Source organism: Pteronotus mesoamericanus, unplaced genomic scaffold (genome assembly GCF_021234165.1).
Source record: "Pteronotus mesoamericanus isolate MK-2021 breed Mesoamerican mustached bat unplaced genomic scaffold, CSHL_Meso_final contig_65, whole genome shotgun sequence".
Taxonomy (NCBI): domain Eukaryota; kingdom Metazoa; phylum Chordata; class Mammalia; order Chiroptera; family Mormoopidae; genus Pteronotus; species Pteronotus mesoamericanus.
The window spans coordinates 4,894,958-4,917,124 of record NW_026555228.1 but is presented as its reverse complement, the minus strand read 5'-3'; the positions used below and the strand labels follow the sequence as shown (position 1 = coordinate 4,917,124).

General features: G+C 42.9%; 1 protein-coding gene across 8 annotated transcripts; it reads right to left on the bottom strand.

Moving 5' to 3' along the window:
- Positions 1 to 64: 64 nt before the first annotated feature.
- RAB9A (RAB9A, member RAS oncogene family) lies at positions 65 to 21,877 on the bottom strand. 8 transcript variants are annotated; one of them, XM_054581061.1, is made up of 5 exons: positions 21,719 to 21,877; positions 21,253 to 21,300; positions 5,497 to 5,592; positions 4,597 to 4,624; positions 65 to 1,144 (listed from the first exon to the last, which is right to left on the bottom strand). In XM_054581061.1, exon 5 carries the CDS (start codon positions 1,111 to 1,113, stop codon positions 508 to 510), a length of 606 nt encoding a protein of 201 aa, XP_054437036.1. In that variant the 5' UTR covers positions 1,114 to 1,144; positions 4,597 to 4,624; positions 5,497 to 5,592; positions 21,253 to 21,300; positions 21,719 to 21,877; the 3' UTR covers positions 65 to 507. The 8 variants fall into 8 exon arrangements, with proteins under 8 accessions (XP_054437036.1, XP_054437032.1, XP_054437037.1 ...); XM_054581057.1 differs by lacking the exon at positions 21,253 to 21,300; XM_054581058.1 differs by lacking the exons at positions 4,597 to 4,624; positions 21,253 to 21,300 and adding an exon at positions 16,525 to 16,625 and having other exon boundaries at positions 66 to 1,144.
- Positions 21,878 to 22,167: the final 290 nt, after the last annotated feature.

Sequence of the window (22,167 nt, the reverse complement as noted above, 5' to 3'; positions counted from 1 at the left end):
GTGAACACGATTTTGAAGTGAATGAAGTAATCACATAACTGCAGAGTAAATGCATTCAATTTTAATCTTTAATATCTAACTTTATTGCTTTAGGAAATTTTTCCCCTGAACCAGGAATAGAATGCTAATTACATAAAAATATACATATATAAAAAGTAGTTCTCCATCTTCCCAGGAAAAGAGCAATAATTTCTAGAATATTCAAGTGTTTTGTTTTAATCATAATTAAAGTCTTGGTCATCTATTAGCTCTGAACTTACATATTTAAATTAAATGTTATTAGACAACCGCTACAATTGATAAATGTAAGATGCTATTACTGAGTAAATAGGTTCTTCAGTGAGTGGATGTGTCCCTTCTCCCACCCGTGTATGAAGCAGCAATATGATTAGTTTTAATTTTAGGAGTAGATGCTCCACTGCTGCGAACGCGAATTCTCCTCTCCCTTGTGTTTATCTGTGTGCATGTGTGTCAGCTGGTTAGAGTGAGGGACAGCCTCTCTAACGATCAACAGCAAGAGGAGCTAGGCTTGGGCTTCCGGTGCAGACTGACAGTGTCGGTCTGAATCAGGTGGTCTGACCTATCCTCCACGGCAAGCACTCTTCGAACTGCTTCCTCAAAGGCCGCTGCGACATTCGTGGCATCTTTTGCACTTGTTTCAAAGTAAGGGCAGTCGCCGTTGTCCCTGCACCAGGCTTGGGCTTCTTCTGCAGACACTTGCCGGTCGCTTATGTCAACCTTGTTACCCAAAATCACAAAAGGAAAGTTTTCGGGCTCTTTTACATCTGCATAGTATATGAATTCTTTCTTCCAGTTATTCAAGTTCTGGAAGCTTTGAGAATCGTCGACACTGAACGTGAGCAGGCAGCAGTCAGAACCTCTGTAAAAGGGTGTCCTGAGGCTTCTGAATCTCTCTTGACCAGCCGTGTCCCAAATCTGCATGGTAACAAAATGTCCATCTACCTCCAGCTCTTTATTTAAAAATTCCACACCTATTGTATGGAAGAGCTGGGTGTCAAACTTATTAGTCACGTATCTGTTCATGAGAGAACTCTTTCCGACTCCACCATCTCCAAGGAGAATTACTTTAAAAAGTGATGATTTTCCTGCCATTATTAATCTCAAGATCGTTGACTTCAGAACCCTGTAAAATAAAAGGCACCATTACATTCCTTTAGACCTGTACTCTGCTCTACGGGATTCTCTGAATATGGGCATTTAAGGGAAGTAGACACAGAGCCTCGATTCCTTTCTGCACAGAGAACACCTAACAGTGAGAGCTGTCATTCAGGGAGCGCGCCGCCGTGCCTGGGCCCACCATCGCTCCCCGTGGCAGCTGGTGAGGGCTCACTCTTCCCCTCCTCTGGCTCTCAGCTCACCAAAGCTCACGCTCAAGGCCAAGTCTGGCCCCAAGCACCTTGCTCTCACTCATTTCTCTCTACTCGCAAAAAGCCCTGCCACCATTTATTAGAGACGCAGTAGGAGACTGAAGTAGGCAAGTCTCTGACAACTTCAAACAGCCCTTTGGTGACACAGTGACAGTGTTCACCGATGGCTTTCCCCTCCTGCCAGGGGTTTTCTCAAGGACACCCACTTCTCTTCCAATGCTATCACCATAGGAGCTGGTAACCAGGAGACCAGAGACAGAAGCTGACTGATTTGGCAGTGAACAAAGATAAGCCAAACACTGAGTAAATGAACTCTATTCCCTTCATTAGGAACACTACTGAGTTGGCCAAAATTAATGTCATTAGCAGTGGGATTTTTCTATTTTATTTTTTAACTTTTATTTGATTTTAGAGAGAGAAAGGGAGGGCAGGAGGGAAAGAGAGAAGGGGGGAGGAAGGGAGGGGAAGAAATAGAGGGAAAGAAACATCAGTTTGCTGTTGTATTCATTTATGCACTCACTGGATGATTCTTGCATGCACCCTGACAAGAGATCAAACCCACAACCTGGTGTAGCAGGATGGTGTTCTAACCAACTGAGCTACGGGGCCAGAGCATGGAATTTTTAATATAATATTGTAATATAGCACATTCTACACACAAGACTCATTTGGACAGTTCCAACTTAACTAGTGCGAGCCTGTGCCGTTACTTGAGTTTCGAGGGGGAATCAAGCACACCTTCAATAAAACACGGTGCTGTGCATACCCCTTGGGTGGAAACCCTGGGGCAGGATTAAAAACTTTCCTGCTCCCAGCCTGTCCAGGAGGGATTTCAGATGCACATTTATAGACAGGTGCATCTAAGTGCTGTTCCTGTTTAAGCTTCTAGTTCTTTATTATGGAATATTTCAAACATATACAAAATTCCTGAATAATGATAACAACATAATGATACCCCATGGACCTAAACCTAGCTGCACAGATTATCAACTTACAGCAAATCCTATTTCCTCCATAACTCCCAATTCGCCCTTCTCCCCAGTTATTCTGAATCAAAGTATATCACTTAATCTGTAAGTATTTCAGGATTAAGTGGCTTTTTGCATATTAAGGGTTGTAAGAGAACACAGCCTTTCCAGTAGCACTAACAAAACTTGCTGCAGTGGTGGCAACGTCCTCAACCTGCAGTGTCCATCTGACGTCGCAGCCACCAGCCACCAGCCACATGGGGCTACAGAGGCCTTGGCATAGAGCTGCAGGGAGTGAGGAGCTGAATTCTAAATTGTATTTCATTTGAACTAATTTGAATAGCCATATTTAGACAGCCAATAGCTATATTTGACAGCACAGCTCTAGAACAAAAATGGTAATTACCTTGAGCATGAGAGTAGATATTATGAACCCCTCATTGGAAAGGTGATAAAGACATAAACAATAGTTGTGATGTTACTAAGGTGAATTTGCAGAATCAGTACAGTAAACATTATCTGGCTATCTCCTAGTTGTATGCAAATGTGACCCAATGTAATGTAACTGAATACTTCCTTAACGTGCAAGAATTCTGTATTTCCAAATACATGCTATATACTATTCTGGTAAAACCTGTAGCAACTTGTCCCTGACTCTTACTGGCTCTTTTCAATTACTACTATAGTAATTACTGCTAATAATAAATACAATTTAAATTGGCCAACAAAAGAACGAGGCAATCAAGGTGCATACCTTTTGGAGACTTCTGACTGCCAATGGATCACTCAGCCCAATGCCCAGGCTAAATTAATGTTAAAGAGGATACTGAAACAATCTCAAGCCTCTTAATTTTCCAACTTCTATAACAATGTACTAAACAGGTTCCTTTGTTTAATTCTTTGCAATCTTGCTTAAACAACTTCAACTAACAGAAAAAGGAGAAACAATACTGAAAAAGCACACAGGCTATACAGACTTAGGGAAAGTAGCTGTTGAATGCCGCCTCCTTAACATTCTTCCGTAGTTCCCACAGATGCAAGTCTAAGTCCAACTTCTGAGGCAAGACACTTGGCCCTGCTCTCCATCCTGGCTTCAGTCACTCGGAAAAGCACAGTCAGATGGAGCTGAAATTCAACTCCACTTGCTCACCGCGCACACTTTCCCTTGCCTTCGCCCTGGCACATACTGTTCCCTCTGCTAGTGATCCCATCCCGCTCCACCTAACTCACCATTAACTAACCACTGGGCCCTCAGAACTGCTCTGCATGGTCGCCACCAACACTGGAAACCTTCCCCTGCAGCCTCCGGCCCAAGGGCTTTCCTTCCACACAATGTTTGCAATAGGTGAACATGAAAGGTCCGGGTTGTGTCCTGAGGGTGTAGCAGATGTGCATAATTCTACTCTATCATGTACCCCAGTATTTTAATAGGCCCGTAACTGCCTTACCAGACACAAAGTTTTGTTGTACAGCACTGAACTGTTAAGAATCTCTACATCAAATAATAAACCAGATTATGCAATCTAACAACCTCCACCCAGATGATCAGCTGCATACCTCTACCAAATGAAGTCTTAGAAATTTCTTGGGATTTGTCATTTATAACTTCATCAGGACACATTGATAGTTATTTTCTTTTTTCATAATGTGGGATTTCCTTGTCTGTGACATTGTTCTGAACAAACAAATCTGTGCAATGCTAGACTCACATACCAAGAATTAGGGTAAAATGTTTACATTTCCCCATCTATAATTCAGGGCCTCCCAGATAGACTATTTGGGAGTATGCTGGCATTGGCTAAAACAACAAATGCACACATACCTCTCTGATTCTAACTATAGAGCTGTATAGAAACATACATACAGGCGATACAGGTAATTATATAAATCATCTCATTTCCCAACGACATCCAACAAAAAGTAGCTTCATGCATTCTATATATGAACATAACCATAATCAGCTTATAGACATTTAAAATGTTTCTTTTTTCTTTTGTAAAAACAATAAAATCCTCTGAAACTCCTTCAGTATAAGCTGAATGAATAAAAATATCCTGCTATGTTATTTTCTGAACTTACCTTACAATGTAATGTCAAGTCTTTTATACTCCACAGTTTGGAATGACTGCCCAAATGCAACAATCTTCACCAAGGTTAAAATACAATTCTAGCAATTCAACTAAATTCTATAAAAAAAACTCTGAATAAGAAAAGCATACTACATAGGTCATAAAGCTGACCTTAATTGTTCAGTTCAAGCATCATCATCTGCAAAGAAAAAATTAGAAAGCTCAGCTCAGCAAAGTACATTCAATCTGTTTTCATAATTTTAAGGGTAAATACAAGAATTAAAATGTGAAAGATCTGACTTCCACTAGCAGCTAAATTCTTTTTTGTTAAGATTTATTTATTTTTAGAGAAAGGGAAAGGGAAGGAGAAAGAGAGGGGAAGAAACACTGATGTGAGAGAGAGACACTGATCGTTTGCCTCTCGCATGTGCCTCGACTGGGGACTGAACCCACAACCCAGGCATGTGCCTTGACTGAGAATTGAACCAGTGGCCTTTCACTCTGCAGAATGATGCCCAACCAACTGAGCCACACTAGTCAGGGCTAAATTCTTAATTTAAAGGGAAAATTACACCTGAAAGCTGCCCATGACCTTTCTCAGCCTAAAAAAGTCCTGGACTCAAACACTACACTTTAATCATTGTTTTTTTCTAGAAGTCTTTCACCTGCCCACTCTTCTTTTCCAAGATTCACTCAGGTGGCTATAAAATTTTAAGATGAAATGTAAAATATTTCATTCACTCTTCAACATTTGCCCAAATTTTTAGTGGCTTAGAACAATCATCTTTCAGAGAATAAAATAAAGCTAACACAAAGAAGGAAAAAAGAAGGGCCACGTGGGGGAAGGGCACCCACTGGCCACAGGAAAAGTTGGGCTAACGCAGCAGAGACTGGCATAAAGCTTCTTTCTGCGCAGCCAAGGACAAGGTGAAAACTTTCTGGTGAACCAAATAAAAGCCAACTATCAGAAAGGAGAACCGGCTCCTGGTGTCGAAGGCCAAGAATGCTGACCCACGGGCCAACTACTTGACATTCTGAAGCTCACTGGACAATGATGACAACAGTACCTACCTCTCGGACTCTCAGGAAGATTCACTCAAGACGCAGACAGCAGGGAGAGAGAGATTCACCACTGTGCCAGGCTCATCATAAGAGTGCAGGAAGTTTCTGTGGAAGGAGCATATGAAGAAGTCTTTACTGGCAGTATTACAGAAAGGTTTCTTCTACGGCCATTTCTTCAGCCAAATTTCAGTGAGAGTCACGGGTGGAACAAATGAGAGGCTTATGCAGGCAGGCAATGGGGAAGCCAAGAGATCCTACCCTAGAGATCACATTCAATGGGAAGGTTTCCCCGTGACCAATGCGGAGCTGTGCAGCTGAAGTACCAGCCTCTCTCTGTCTAACCCTATGGTTTCAAGCCCCCTGCCCCTCTTAAAGAAAAGGGCATTTTTGTGGGACTTACATATTGCAGTGCTTAACTTATCAATTTAATCAATGAAAAAAGGAGACTCCAAAACCTTGACATTTTGGAGTTAAGGATAAAATAGTAATAATACAGGCACACCTCAGACATATTGAGGGTTTAGTTCCAGACCATCGCAATAAAGTGAATGTCATAACAGACCAAGTCACATGAATTTTGGGGGTTTCCCAGTGCATACAAGTTATGTTTACATTACACTCTAGTATATTAAGTGTGCAATAGCATTATGTCTAAAAGAGCCAATGTACAGACCTTAATTTAAAAAATACTTTATTGCTAAAAAATGCTAACAATTTTCTGAGCCTTCAGCGAGTCATAATCTTTTTAATTGTTGCCACAAACCTTCAATTTGTAAAAAAAAAAAACTGCACTATCTTCAACATGCAATAAAGCAAAGCGCAATAAAATGAGGTGTGCCTGTAGTAACAGCAACGCCCACACTGACTGAGCCCTAAAAGCCAACTCTCGGCTTCACGGCATTTGCTCCTCACAAGTCTCTATGCCTATAATGCAGATAAGGTTGTATTTCAGAGAAGTTACACACCTTGCTCAAGGTTGCACAGCTGGTAAAAGGTGGAAGTGAGACAGTGCGGCAGACTACTGTAAACCCCAGCACTTAACCCCCGAGGCTCAGGTGCCTTTGCATTTATTTCTGAGAGTTTTCCTGTTGCTGTCATGAGTATAATGAAAATGAGCAGTTGCAATGGTAAGTCTTTCAACTGTTCGCTTTATTTCAAGATCTGCACAAAACCAAGTTAACCCAACAGAACGAGCAGTAGTCAATCTGTTCACATGTAGTATAAAGCACATCTGAGTGCACCTAAGTTTTACTAGAGTTTCAATAGCTTGAACATGTTTTAAATGAAACATCAAGCTAATGTTTGTAGAACTCGAAAGCACCACCCCAGAAGCCTAGCATTCAGCGGAGCAGTGGGAAAGCAGTTGTTCAACAAGCACTCAGTGCTTACTGTGTGCCAGATGCCAAGGACGCAAGCCATACACAGTCTCAGTGCCTCCTGTGTGCCAGGGGCTGAGGATGCAAGCCACAGCCAGTCTCAGGGAGGTGACAATCCACACACAAAGCCATGGCATTACACCTGTGATGAGTCCTACAAATAAGAGTCTGTGCTGGGTATAAAATACAACTATTCTCATTCAGCCAAAAACCAAAGAACTACCTCGACAGTATAGGGGATTCTACCCAGCATCTCCCTTGGTGAGAGATGCAGCGTGTAAACCTGCCCCCGTCCGAGCATTTCAGGAGTACCCGGGGCCCGTGTGTGATTCCACCCATCGGAGGGGTCCGTTTCCTGTACCACGATTCTGTGACATAGCCCGCTACTTCACCTGCCCCTTGGTCAAAGCGTGAGCGGTAACTTCCAACACCAGAGGAAAACTGGCCATGTTCCATGGCGTTAGTGAGAGACTGTACACCAGTTCCCGGGGGGCTGTCCCAAAGCAACGTCCCAATGATCACTTCAGCCGCATGCTGTCCTTAGAACACAGCCTCACCAAGGTCTGCTTCCCTATAGGTGGATCTGACCCAGGGAGAGTGGGCTGGACCACAAGCGAAGCTCAGTGGGAGAAGAAAACTGTGGGAAGAGGGGAGGGAGCCAGGACCAGGAAGACAGACCAGCCCAGGCCAAGGTCCTGCCAAGGCAGCCTGGCATGTACCGGGAGAGTCCGGGGTAGGCCCTAGCACCTGGAGTCTGAGAGAGAGGAAAGCACCTGGAGTCTGAGAAAGCTCTATGTGGCTGGGACTGAAGGGAGGCCTGGCCCAGGCAGGGCCTTAGCAGCCAAGGGAAGATTTCTGGAAATGACCTAAATGTCTATATGGAGGCATGGGACTACCGAAATATACTGGTGAGTGATAAACCCAAGTAGCAGGTACACTGTGATCACAACATGCAAAAGCTGACAGATTTATATTAAAGTCCTCAAGAAAATCTAGAATAACCCAAACCAAGTCCAGTTTTCAAAGTTCTGATTTGGTGGCAAAGTCGTACTTTTTTTAAAAATATCAAAAGGAATCAAAATCTTCATTATCAGTTAAAGTCTAGCTTGACTGAATGCTGCAATTAAATGAAAGATGATTGATTTATTTTTTTTAGAGAGAGGGAAAGGGAGGTAGAATGAGAAGGAGAGAAACACTGACATGTGTGAGAAACATCAATCAGTTGCCTCTCCCACGCCCCCAACCCAGGCATGTGCCCTGACTGGAAATTGAACTGGTGACCTTTCAGTCAACAGCATGATCCCCAACCCACTGAGCCACACCAATCAGGGCAAAATCATATTTAAAATTGTCTTTAAATACTCCTAGGCACCAGACCTCAAGGACAATTGCTTCCTAAATTTTTCTACAACCCTGATTATATAAAAAATAACTCAGTATGACACTAAAAATAGAAGCAACAAAACAAAAAAATAAATTAATTAAACTTCATCAAAATTAAAACTTTTTGTGCTTAAAAGGACACTACCAAGAAAGTGAAAAGACAACATACAGAATGGGAGAAAATATTTGGAAACCAAATATCTGATAAGGGACTTGTATCCAGAATACAGAGAGAACTCTTACAACTAATCAATAAGATAAATAAATAACCTGCCCTGGCTGGTGTGGCTCAGTGGATTGAACATCAACCTGTGAACTAGAACATCTAGTGTGAACTAGAAGGTTACCAGTTCAATTCCCAGTCAGGGCACGTGCCTGGGTTGTGGGCCAGGTCCCCATTTGGCAGTGTGTGAGAGGCAACCAGTTGATGTTTCCCCAACACATCGATGTTTCTCTCCCTCTCTTTCTCCTCCCCTCACCCCCCACCTCTAAAAATAAAGAAAATCTTAAACAAAAACAAAAAAAAAACCACCCAACTTAAAAACGAGCAAAAATGGTCAACATCAATAGCCAGTAGAGAAATGCAAATAAAACTTTGAGATATCACTTCATACACACTAGGGTGGCTAGAATCAAAAAGACAGATCATAACAAGTGTTGAAAAGGCTATGGAGAAACTGTAACCCTCATATACTGCTGATGGGAATGTAAAATGATGCAATGATAATGAATAACAGCCTGATGATTCCGCAAAAAGTTAAACGTAGAATTACCATATGATCCAGCAATTCCTCTCTTAGGCATATACCTAAGAGAAGTGAAGAAATAGGTCCACATAAAAACTTATCTGTGAATGTTTATAGCAACATTGTTCACAATAGCCCCAAAACAGAAACAACCCAAATGTCCATCAACTGATGAATGGATAATAGGCATATCTATGCAATGCAATATTAATCAGCTATAAAAAGGAATGAAGTATTCATACTGCAACATGGATGAACCCTGAATACACTGTAAGTGACAGAAGCCAGACACAGAAGGCCACATATATAATTCCATGTGTATGAAATGTTCAGGATAGGCAAATCCATAGACAACAATGAGATCTGTGCTTTCAGGGAATGTTGAGGCAGGGGACATAAATAGGGAGTGACTGCTAGTGAGTACAGGGCTTCTTTTGCGGGGGGAAGGTGAAACTATTCTGGAATTAGAGTGGTGATTGCTGCACAACTTCGTGAATATACTAAAAACCACTGAATGTATATGCGGTCTGTCCGGGAAAAGTTCAACCATTGTTACTAAAACAAAGGTTTGCGTGATAGCGATGTAGCCTGGCAGTCAAGGAGAGTGGACTGGAATGTACATACGTAAACAATGACGACTTCACTGTACTAGTCACTGAGTAGAGGAATGAATCTGCATCAGATTTTGCGTGAGGGTTGAACATTCCTCCTCAGAAACCATTCAGATAATTCAGAAGGCCACAGCTATGGGCAAATAGCAGTTGGCAGCTTCATTACAACAGTGCGCCAGCTCATGCATCACATCTCGTGCAGAGTTTCTTGGCATAACATCAAATCACCCAGGTGACTCGGCCCCCTACGGCCCAGATTTGGTGCCTTGTGAGCCCTGGCTTTTCCCAAAACTAAAATCCTCTTTGAAAGGGAAGAGATTTCAGACCATCAATGAAATTCAGGACAATACAATGGGGCAGCTGATGGCGACTGGGAGAACTATGTGAGGTCCCAAGGTGCCTCCTTTAAAGGGAACTGAGGTATTATTGTCCTATGTACAATGTTTCTTGTACCTTGTGTCTTCCTCGATAAATGTCTCTCTTTTTCACATTACATGGCTGGACACCTTTTGGAGAGACCTCGTATATTAGAAAGATGGAGTTTATGTTGAGTTAAATAATATAGATATGTATTTATGGATAGACACATATATGGCCTAAGGTGTTATTAGCAACAAGGCCCTAAAATTAGATTTACACAGAGCCACAAATATTCTCCTTGTCCCTGCAGCACTGTCCTTTTAAATAAACTAGTTATAAGCATAATAGACATTATTTTAGGATTATAATACCATGTGCTGGCACCAACACGCCTATATGGCACACAGTAATCTCAATGGGAACTTGGATAAATAGGTCACTGGCGGGAAGGAAAGTGAGCCATGTTTTCAGCAGATACCTCAAAACTAAAGATGAGAAGACAGCATTGCATGTCAATCCTTTCCTTTTCATAATACTACTTTTCCAACTCTTCTACTGTGGACTTTTATCTTGCACTATCAATTGCTTATGGATAGTTTATCAGTAGTAGTCTTTACGCTGGCCTTCTCGGACCCCTTGCTGGTTTCCAAAGCCATACACCACAATAAACCAAGAGGGAGTCAGACCCAAGCATGGAGAAATCTTTAACAGGAATGTTTAATTAAAAACAGACATTTTTACTGGTCATAGATCTAATTGTCTCTATTCTTACAGATAGCTAAACCCATTGATTTCTTCATTATTTTTATTATACAGGTTTTGAGCATGGCATTCAAAGAGCTATCCAACCTCACTAACAAACCTGCCCCAATTATATCCCTACAAGTCACCATCCCAGAACCTATCACAGGCATTTACTGTCTGGCCTTTGATCAGGCCCTTGTCTTCGCTTGGGAGGCCCCTCCTTACACCTGGAGAGCTATGAAAATCCTGGTCACCCAAAGGCCTAGTTTGGCAGCCTTACACAAGAAGCCTTCTATGCTTCCCCTGCCTAATCTTTCTCTTCACTCTTATCATTTCCACCTCTGTTGCAGCTCTCATTCACTTATGCTCTGACCTATCAGTTGTGTATGAGTCTGTTCAACTCCCTGGGAGGGACACACAACACCTAATGCCATCATTCATTTCTTCCTTTTTTGTTTTGCAACATCTTATACCAAGCTTTACATATGGTGAGGTACCAAAGAAGTGCTAAACGGAGAACAAAGTAAGTCACTTCCTCCTTTATTCTTATTATTCTATTTTTATCTTTCCATTTGTACTTTCTATACTTAAAAATTCTTTGTTTCTCTAATCAATCAGTTCTTCCCCCATTCTATTTTTGAGGTCTATTAAAATGTGTGGGAAGAGACAAAAAAATGATTCTTACTTGCAAGTCTAATGAGAAAACCACTTTAAAATAAGTACTACTTACTGCAACAGGGAGCTGGTGGTTGAAAAAACAACAACATTCCTCTAATAAGCAGCCAAAGAGAGAGCATAGGCTGGGTTAGTACACTGCTTTTCTCAAAATTTCAGATTTTGAAACACATACTCTGTGGCCCCTTGACTAGTTCTCACTTCCTGACGCTTAAATTGTATTTATCACTCCTGGTATAAATTTAGGAACAGATTTTGTTTTTCAAAATCACACATTCCTTTTGCACTCACCTTGAGTGTCCTAATTAGAGGCATATCACTTATTTCATTTCATAGCTTAAGAAACTGAGGCTCAAAGAAACTAACCAAGGAAATAAAAACATGGGTAATCTCTAAATTATTTCAATTTTCACTGGAGCTGTATTTGTTTCCTTATAATATCTTAATATAGGTCTGTCTCAGTTAGCCTAATTAGTTCCAGTCTTTGTTTCTAAATCTTCCAGATCATCTTGCTGAAATGTATGAGAAAGTCAAGGAAGTCATTTTTTAAATCTCTCTCTACTACAAGAAGTCAGCTAGGGGGAAAAAAAAAGGAAGAATTAAACAAAAGAGCGTCGGAATAGACCGACTTGGAAGCACAACTGGACAGATGAAATAAATGATCTAGTCGATCCCCGAGCACGACCTCACAGAGACAGCTGGAGAAGGAAAAGACTGAGATCAAACCGCATTTATCACACCAGAGCAGCGCAACCTGCAATACTACAAGGGCTCATGTCACTGTCTCTTTTCTGAAGATGACTCATAGGATTAAACTTTTAGGAAATACATACTCACAATTTCGCTTAAAACAAGGCATGTCTGTGGCTGGGTTTCCTAACTAATCATTAACAATGGTGGAGAGAGTGGGAAAGAGAGTAGGAAAAAAAAAAAAACAGATTTGGTTAAGGAACTATTGGGTTGGCCAAAAAGCTCGTTTAGTTTTTTCCGGACGATGACTCTCCTAGCGCTTAGTTGTCTTTAACTACATTCAAAGGTTTTGTTACATTGTATTGTGACAGCTGTCTTGGCAGCATACATTTTTTAAAAACCTATCAAAATTCGTGAATTTTTGTGCAGCCATTTTAATGTTGAAGATGAAAAAAATACACATATTAGGCATATTATGCTTCATTATTTCAAGAAAGATAAAAACACAACTGAAACCCAAAAAAAAGATTGTGCCGTGTATGAAGAAGGTGCTGTGACTGATCAAACTGTCAAAAGTGGTTTGCTAAGTTTCTTGGTACGATTGACATTTTGGACGAATAGTTCTTTGCTGTGGGGCTGTCTTATGCATTGGAAGAGGTTTAGCAGGACTCCTGGCCCCTACCCACTAGAAGGCAATGGCGGGAGGTGGTCACTATATCAAAATATTCAGGTCAATAAAGTTATCGGTGAAAATAAAAACATCTTTTATTTTACAGAAAAAGCCAAACAGACTTTTTGGACAACCTAATAAATCTTAAACCACCCTGAAAGCAAAGACCAGCAATATCTGACAGAACTCTTCCCACGGTGACAGAAACATTCTATATCTGTGCTGTCCCACAGAGTATCCACTTACCTCATATGGCTATAGAGCACTTGAAATGTGGCTGGTCCAACTGAGGAACTGAATTTTTCATTTTATTTCATTTCAGTTAGTTTAAATTTAAATTGCTCCATGAGCAGGTATTGGACAGTGCACATATACGGTGTGCTTACTGCGAGTCCGTGCAAGAGCTGGAGGGGATAAATGCACCTGGAACCACGTGTGAAATAAGGATGAGCGTATGGATGGAAGCATGTGAGCTTCAGCTTTTCTCTGGAAAGAGTAAAGGTTTCATCAGATTCTTAAAGGAATCTGGATCTCAAGAAAGGACCAATATATGTCTGTATCATTCATATGTTATGTGTAATCCATTTGTATAGTTCATAATGCTCTCAAAATGTTCATCTTTACTTGGTATCACTATTTCCTGTTCTCTCCCCCACTCATGAGACTTTATTAACACTACGACCATGAACTGTGATAGTTCAGTGAACAGACTCAGAGGAAACTGCTAACCCTGGAAGTAAAGATGTTTTGTTCTTTGTTGTGTTTAATGGGGCCCTTAAAAGAAACAACCATAAATATATCTACCTCTAATAAGACACTTATGAAAGGCACTTAAAATGCTTGTCAATAACGAAAAGAATGGGGCTATTTAAGGCTTCACTTTGGGGGACAGAATTAAAATGCAGCCCTGATTGGGATGGCTCAGTGGACTGAGTTCCGGACTGCAAGGTGAAATGTTGCCAGTTCAATTCCCGGTCAAGACACATGCCCAGGTTGTGGGCCAGGTCCCCAGTTGGGGGTGTGCGAGAGGCAACCGATCAACACATTGATGTTTCTCTCCCTCTGTTTCTCTCCCTCTTTCTCCCTCTCTTCTCCTCTCTCTAGAAATAAATAAAACCTTTAAAAAATTAAAATGCAAAAAAACAAAGATCACAGGATAGGAATACAGTACTGGGAATTAGGCTGGTTATGTCAGGGAGAATGCATTATAAAAGAAATGAATTCAAATACACGTTAGAACACAAATTAAACATGATCTGCTGTAACTTAAAGAAACAGTGGTTCTGACTCCTCTCAAGTTAGATAAGAAACCAGATGTCTTTAATTTGGAGCCAAAAAAGCATAAGGGCTGGAGAACTTCCAAATAAATTCAGGAAAGAGTCAGTATACAAACACTGTCCACGAGGCATGAAGCCACAGCAAAGTGGAACTTCTTGGCTGTTAGAAAAATTAAGTAAGAAGTGGAAATTTCCCAAGATATATTTCAAGAGGACAGCTCTATGTGTGGCACATAGGACTCAGCAAGATTAAAGGCTCCTATTCTGCAGAAAAGTCGTCACCAGGTCAAAACAAGAGCGTAAGAGTGGTGCAGGTAGCCTTCCAGAAAGTTCACTTCACCCCACTTCTCTATCAATGATGCCTGTCTGCCCCCACTAAGGTAATGAAGCTGACTTTGCTTACAAAAAGCCTTCCAAGCCCTAACTTCCTGTGTCATCACTACACATGTCACGTCTATGCCTGATCAACCCTCTACTCTGCTCACTAACATAACGCTCCCAACTTTATTCCCCACCCCACCCCGGCTCCTACATACACAGAAGTCACCAGCCAACTCCTAACGGCCAATCCAAAGTCTTCTCCTCAGTCCTCATCTAAATGACCTAAAGCATATGCACCCCTAAAGTGAATAAAGAGAAAAGTGCTTCGCTTCGGACTTTGTAGTGTCCGTACTTCTACTTCGTAGCTTCTAGAACACATCCTCATGGTTACTCAGTGTCCTCCCCGGAGGCCCACCCAAGTAGACAGTACATTCTCTCAGCTGTAGCCAGTGCCTGGATGCGCATGACATAAAATCTCGAAAAGGTACTCCAGCATTTTCGTTAGTCTGTTTTTTTAAAAAGTAAACTATGATTTCATTGTGAAATTATCATAGATGGAAAATTAAATTGAATATTTATTCTGTCCATTTCATTTGAAAATAATCTTACCTTTTTTTTTTTGTACCATGTATTTCAATTTCCTGTTTGGTGAAAGTAAAGAAACCTGTAATTTTTGGCTTGTTTTAATTTAAATTTTATCACTGAATTCAAGACCCCACCATAAAATGTGTGGCCAACAACCACATCCCAAGCCCCTAAGGAAGCACTTTTTTTAAAACAAATAAGCCAAAGGAGGCCCAACTGGGAAAGAATCTTGCAAAGAATCATACCTCTAGCTGGAGGCAAAAGACCTTCCTGTCTTAGCCACCAGGACTCAGCCACAGACTGGCAGTGACCTTGAAAATGTTTCCTACTTAATCATCCATAAAACTACCCTTGACAATAGGTTCCACCTTCGCTCCCTTTCACCCTCTTAGTTTTCTTCAACCAAGGCAGCTCCCTTTCCTAACAAGCTCCTAACGTCGATTACAGCAAGGCTGACGCCCTTAATGTCTTCCCAAACTATCTCCCTGGGATATAAAAGCCAGGGATTTCTAAACTAAATCCACCTCCACCCTCCCACCCCTTGGGGGCCAAGCCAGAATTCCCACCCCTTTTATAATATGCTTACCTCGTATTCTGATGGCATTCAAATTCAACATACCTAAAACCAAGTTTAGATATTTTCCGTTTCCAAAATCTCTTTCTGAAAAAAACATCTTTCTTCTGTCTTGCCCACCTCATTCACCCACACAAGAAATGTGTCCACTTCCCTAACCTAGTGTTATTGTCAGGTTTGCTCAAATAACAAATGCTATATAACCTGAATAACATTAGCCGCCACTGTTTACTAAATCTCTGGTAGGCATATAGCACCTTCAAATCACCTGCAAGTTGGACATTATCACCCATGGTTTACAGATCAATAAATGCAAGTTCACAAAGATTAAACAACTTCTTCCCAGTTCTAAACAGGGCAGGTCACACAGGCGTAACCTTTACTCCCACCAAATGACAGAGAGGATGAAAAAATGTACAAATCCAAAATGGACTACAAGAAGGAACTACAGGGCAGAGACGGCAACAAAATTGAAAAGATGGAGAACAAGCGGTCCACTAGTGCCAAGCTGCAGAGACCAGGAAACCTAACGCACTCTTGACACTTACTGAAACAGGCTGGCCATGGCTGAATGGAAGCGTGAGGTTTTCTCTAAAAGGCTGGAAACCCCGTGACCACCCCTCTGCACCCAGAAGCCACCTTTTCCACCAGATCTACTTCTTAAAGAAGCGTGAGCAGCAGAAAATGGGAAGGAAACATGATGGACAGTGATGGAGAGGGAATCCAGGGACAGTCTGTGTAGGAGACAGGGCAGGCTGCTTGAAATTTCTGAGGGAACCACAGAGGTACTGGGCATTTGCAGGACACCACGCAAACTGGCACTCGAAGCAGCTCACGGTTCCAACATGAGATCGTACCACATTCCTTTTGGTGACATCATACCTTTGCAAAGCTGGTTTTCCAGGGCTGGTGTGATAAAAACTCAAGTACTGTGCAAATACTAATGTGGAACAGGATATGAGGGTGGCAGCTTTTTGCTCCAAAACAACTTTTATGAAATTTTATTTAAGAGGACCAAAACTCACCCTGACCAGCGTGGCTCAGTTGGTTGGGCACTGTCCCGCAAAGTGAAGGGTCACCATTTGATTCCTGTTCAGAGCGCATGCCTGAGTTGTGGGTTTGGTCCCTGGACGGGGTGCATGCAAAGAGGCAGCCAATCAATGTCTCTCTCCCTCTCCTTCTCCCTCCCTTCCCCTCTTTCTAAAAATAAATAAAATATTTTTAAAAATATAAATAGAGAGGTAGACAGACAGACAGACAGACTGGAACTCATTCCAAGCAATGCTCTACATTTACCAATGTACAGTCTTTGTGACTTCCAACTAAACCACATATGTATTTTTAGGCATGTTCATCTAATCACTGCTCTGATTACACAGGCCTGAAGCTGGAAAGAATAGGGCAGTCGCCTTACAGCATGCACAGCCTAGTGAGTTCTAACTTTTTTGAGCCTGTTAAATCATCTAAACACTCCTCCATTAGAGTTTTACACAGCAAGTTCTAGAAACAGAAATCTGTAAGGTTTTTCTTCAGGCTTCTCTCACACGGATAACACAACCACTCTTAGGAGAGCTAACCTAAAAACTACCTTAGCCTCTGTACCCCAAAACTTAACACAATGCAGAAGAACTCCGAATTAAAACAGTTCCGTTCACGTCACACAGTTCAGTTTGTTCGTTTACCCTGCTCTGCAGCCCTGCACACTGGGACAATGACTGTGGCCATGGCACGAATGCATCACGTTGTGCCACACTGTCTCTCCATCCCTTGTCAAACAATGCCATACATTTGTGAGGCATCAGTCCTGGGACAAAAGTGAAGGCTGTGTCCAGACTCTCCACGATAAAATGGGCTGGGTTCAGTGAAACGCCGGCTGTTCTTCCGAAACATACAGCCATCTCTCTCCACCCCACGCTGATCTCGCTGTTACCTCACTTGCATTTATTCACATCTAATCATCCTCTCTGATTCCAAAACCTGGACCCACCACATTAAAAAATACACAGTAAGTAATGGAATAATCCAGAATGTGGACATACACAGAGCTGAAGTTCACAACATGCACAATAGCAAGATTCAGTTTGGGAAGCAGATTTCTCCTCCAGTTTATGGAAGGCGCCCCCCCCTCCCCAGTAAACACTGCCCGGAACTGGCTCCAGCCTCCCCTCCCCAGCCCGAGGCAGCCAGGCCTCCCTCCAACTACACACCTGAGTCAGACGTCTCCTCCCTCAGGTATTCTGACCTTTAACTTCCATCACGGCTTTCCAAACTCCCTGAGGCATTTTGTGAGTTCACCCCTCTCCCCCAAAAACTCTTTAATAAATATTCGCTGTTGACAACCTACTTAATCATAAGCCCTATTTTCTTTTCCTTGGTTTGGACTAACACATTCATTACCTAGCTAGCTTTCAAGTGAGACGCATTTCAAACACAAGCATGCACAGACTTCCATTTGGCTCATTTCCTCCTGCTGCTTAACCAGCAAAGTGCCTGGGGCAGAACTCCTTAGAAACCAATAATCTGATGTCTCTGCTTGGTCTCGGGTAATCTCATAAAGAGAAATGTGGTGGCCTAATTTTGCTACAGCAACAAGCCAACTACAGAGATTGAGCAAGACTCTTCAGATGCCAATGGATGTCCTTCCGGCACCAATTCCTCTTGGCCCTTTCCAGAATAAAACCTCTCCACTGAGAAAAGAACACGCATTTCTTTGTTAGATCCCATAACACAGCAATCATTTCAGATGTATAATTTAGCATCCGCTCTAACCCCACAGCAGACAGCCCTGATGAGAGGCAGAGAAGTCTATTCTTTGGCAAAGAACACACTGTCCATCAGCAGGAGTCAAAAAGCAAAGCTGCCCACAAAAGATGCCATGTTGACTGTGTGAATAACAAACACTTTCACAAAACTAGCCCTTTTTGACTCCTCCTCTCAATCAATGACTCCCAAAGTTCACCTAAAAGTTACACCTACCTCCAGAATGAAGCAGTACATACACTGAAGAGTCTAGGCTTAGTTAGTTAGGCGTGGAGAAAATAGGCTGGAAGATGCAAGAACATGACCCAAAGGTCATTTTTTTTTAAATGTTTTCATCATTTATTTCTTGATTTCAATGATCAAATGCATGCATAACTATTGTCTACTGAAGCTAAATTTAAGAATTTTTGTGCTCAACAGTAACAGCTATTCAATTTGATTCTTGTAAATATTACATGTGGTCAACCTTCAAAGCTATCAAAAGCACATTAACTTTTCCTCGCACAGTAAATATCATGACACAGGTACATGTGCGTGCGTGCGCATCTGTTGTGTTTGGTTTTTTTTTCAATGACACCTGGCCCCTGATCTTGAGCAGCCCAGACAAACAAACAAACAAACAAACAATAAATAAATAAATGAAAAGTTCCCTCCTGCCCTTCATATTAGCAGCACCTTTCTATCAGTGCACAACAGCCTACGCAGAAAATGCTTCTTCACAATTAGAATAACACAGAAACCAACCTCCCTAAATCTACTTCCACAGATCTGAATGGCTCTCAAGTTCTTTTTGTCATTTTTGCCTTTAAAAAAATAGATTCTGGCCCTGGCTGGTGTGGCTCAGTGGACTGAGTGCCGGCCTGCGAACTGGGCGGTTGCTTTGATTCTGAGTCAGGGCACAGGCCTGGGTTGCAGGCCAGGTCCCCAGTAGGGGGCGTGTGAGAGGCAACCACACATGGACGTTTCTCTCCCTCCCTTCCCTTTTGTCTAAAAATAAATAAATAAAATCTTTTAAAAATGGCTTCTGTAGCCCTGACCGGTGTGGCTCAGGTAGTTGGGCGTCATCCCACAAAGCAAAAGGTCACTGGCTCAATTCCTGGTCAGGGCATGTGCCTGGGTTGTGGGTTTGGTCCACTGTACAAGAGGCAACTGATTGATGTTTCTCTCTCACACTGATGCTTCTCTCCTTGTCTTTGTCCCTCCCTTTCCCTCTCTCTAAAACTAAAATAAATCTTTTTAAAAATGGATTCTGTTATCATAAATTATTTGCTCACTCCTTACTCTTTCAAATGAGTATGTCTCTTAGTCAAAGGAAATCTCTTCAATGTCTCAAATTTCCCCCTTGCCCTTTCTTAAAATGATGATGAGAAGGTGTCCTAAAAAGGAAAATGCAGTTGCATCTGAAGAACTACAGAGGCCCTGAAACATGATCTTTAAAGTTAGAGACCACTGTTAGGCAAGTTTTCTCGACCACCACACTGGTGACATTTTGGGCCAGACAACTCTTGTGGGGCCTGCCTTGCGCATTGTAGGGTGTTCAGCAGCACCCCTGGCTTCTACCCACTAGGTGCCAGCAGCACCCACTCTCAGGTGTGAACCCAAGATTCCGGCAGACATTATCAAAGTCCCAGCTTGAGAACTACCACTCTCAACTCACAGAGGCCTGCCTTTGAATTCTGGTTCTGTCCTGTGTGGCCATGGGAAGAAGACCTAACCCTCCAATGCCCCAGCACATTCCTCATCTGTAAATAGAGCTAATAACACAGAGGCACTGTGAAAATCAAATGAAATGCTGTATGTACAGGATTTACACACACAGAACCTGCAGTGCCAGAGTGGCTGCCCAAGAAATGAGAGGCGGCTGAAATGTAACTTCTAAAACCAAAGGAACTTACCTTAAGGCCTCTGGAGTGATGTAGCCAAGGTGGAATAAGTGGCTGGGACAGAAAGAAATGAAAAGAGAAAAGCGAGGCTGGAAAAGAGGGAGCAGTACTAAAGTATTTCCCTGATCTCCAAGAACCCGGTTGGAATCGAGGCCAAAGATGTTCCACTTAATTTTGACGGCCCTTTTTAACCTCACCAATGATAAACCACAACTATCCCCACATCCCAAAGTTCTCCAAAATAAATAAATCACCAAGCCAGAAACGTTTCAGTGTAAGCAAGAGGAATTTACTACAATGTCTACACAAAAATACTGAGAGTACCAGACTGCCACACCACTGTCTTAGATCTTAGAGATCGAAATAAGATACTGAGAGTCATAGACAAATAGCGGTAAGTTCAACATAAGCTTCTAAACGAGAACCTTAAAAAGTCTTCTTAAAAGCTCCCGAGTAAAGAGCGGTGGGTTTCCTTCATCTCTACAGTTTAGCGCCGCGAATGGGTTTTTTGAGATTACAGGCAATTTAGGGATTTTCCATTACCACTGTGGTAGAGACTGAAAGGCAGACAACTCAAAAAAAGTCCTTCTTTAAAAAAAGTTTTTTTAAAATATGTTTATTGATTTTAGAGAGACAGGAAGGAAGAGAGAGAGAAACATCGATGTGAGAGAAAAACATGGATTGGCTGCCTCCCATACGCCCTGAACAGGGAAGCAAACTGGCAAACTTTTGGTGTACTGGACGGCGCTCCAACCAACTAAGCCACACCCGCAAGGGCGACTTTTTTTTTTTTTTAATTTTCCAAAAGCAATCAAATTCTGTCCATTGGTTTCATCAGGAGTCTGAAACCCTACAAAAGGATTGGTCACGTGACAACTTGGAAACTAGCGAAAAAGTCATTCCTCAAAAGAACCGTGGTCACGGGATGTGTCATCACTTAAAGAAACAACAAAACCAATACCTCCACCACGATGTGGTCAGCACTCACAATTCTCATCTTGCCTCTTTACATACTAAGTTGGAAGAACGTAAGGAACACGATTCTGAAACCTTAGCCAGTCTGAATCGGGTAACACCCCAAACCTCCTCTAGCCCCAAGATTGGCTTTACATTCCAAATTCCTCAGCCGGGTGGTCACGACAGTTCGCAAGGGTTCACCTAGGGAGCAAGACACAACGTCAAATCGTGCAAGCGCCTCTGCTTTCTCCACACGAACCACTCCGGGTCGGGTTTGCTTTGGGTGGGCTGGGATGTGTGGGTGCGTGTTCCTCAGTGGTTGGGGAAAAGGCTGGTGTATGAGTGCGTCCCCACGGGTTGTGTGTGCCTCTCTCCCCGGGTGTGTGGGTGTGGGAACCCGTCTTTCCCGCTGCGTCAGTCAGTAAGAGGCAGGGGACAACAAGCTGGCCCCCTCCCGGTTCGGCAAGTGACCCGCGCAGGCCCCACGCGCCCCCCGCCCCAGCTGCAGGAGGCCCAGATCGCGCTGGCGGCCCGAGCGAGCTCAGACACTGATGACACCCACCCCGGCCCCCGGCCCCCAGCCCCCGGCCCGCCGCGAGGGAGCCCGCGCCTCGCTCACCTCGCGGCCACACGGAGGATGTCCGCGAGCACCGGCCTGGCCTGTCCAGGGACGATGAGGAAAGCGACACCGTTGGGGACGGGAAGGCTGGACGCGGCGGCGAAAGCGCTACCAGAGTCCGACTCCAGCGGCTCCCGCCCAGCGCCTAGATAACAACATGGCGACGGTCGGGGGCGGGGCCCGGGGAGGGAGGGGCAGGGCCGCGGGATAGGGGTGGGGCTTGAAATACTGGCCTTGAAGTTGCCGTTCACCCCCGCCTCGCCCACGCCTGGACTGCGTGTCCTCCCTAAGTCAAGGTTTTTCTTCGGGTGGGCTGTTCTCGTGCCTTGGGTTACGTGAGAGAGGGCACACAACATGATAGTTATCTTTAAAAGTTGACGTAATATGCGAACGAACAGATCGCAGAAGCACCATCACGGAATGTTGTGTATGCGACGAGAATGCGAATG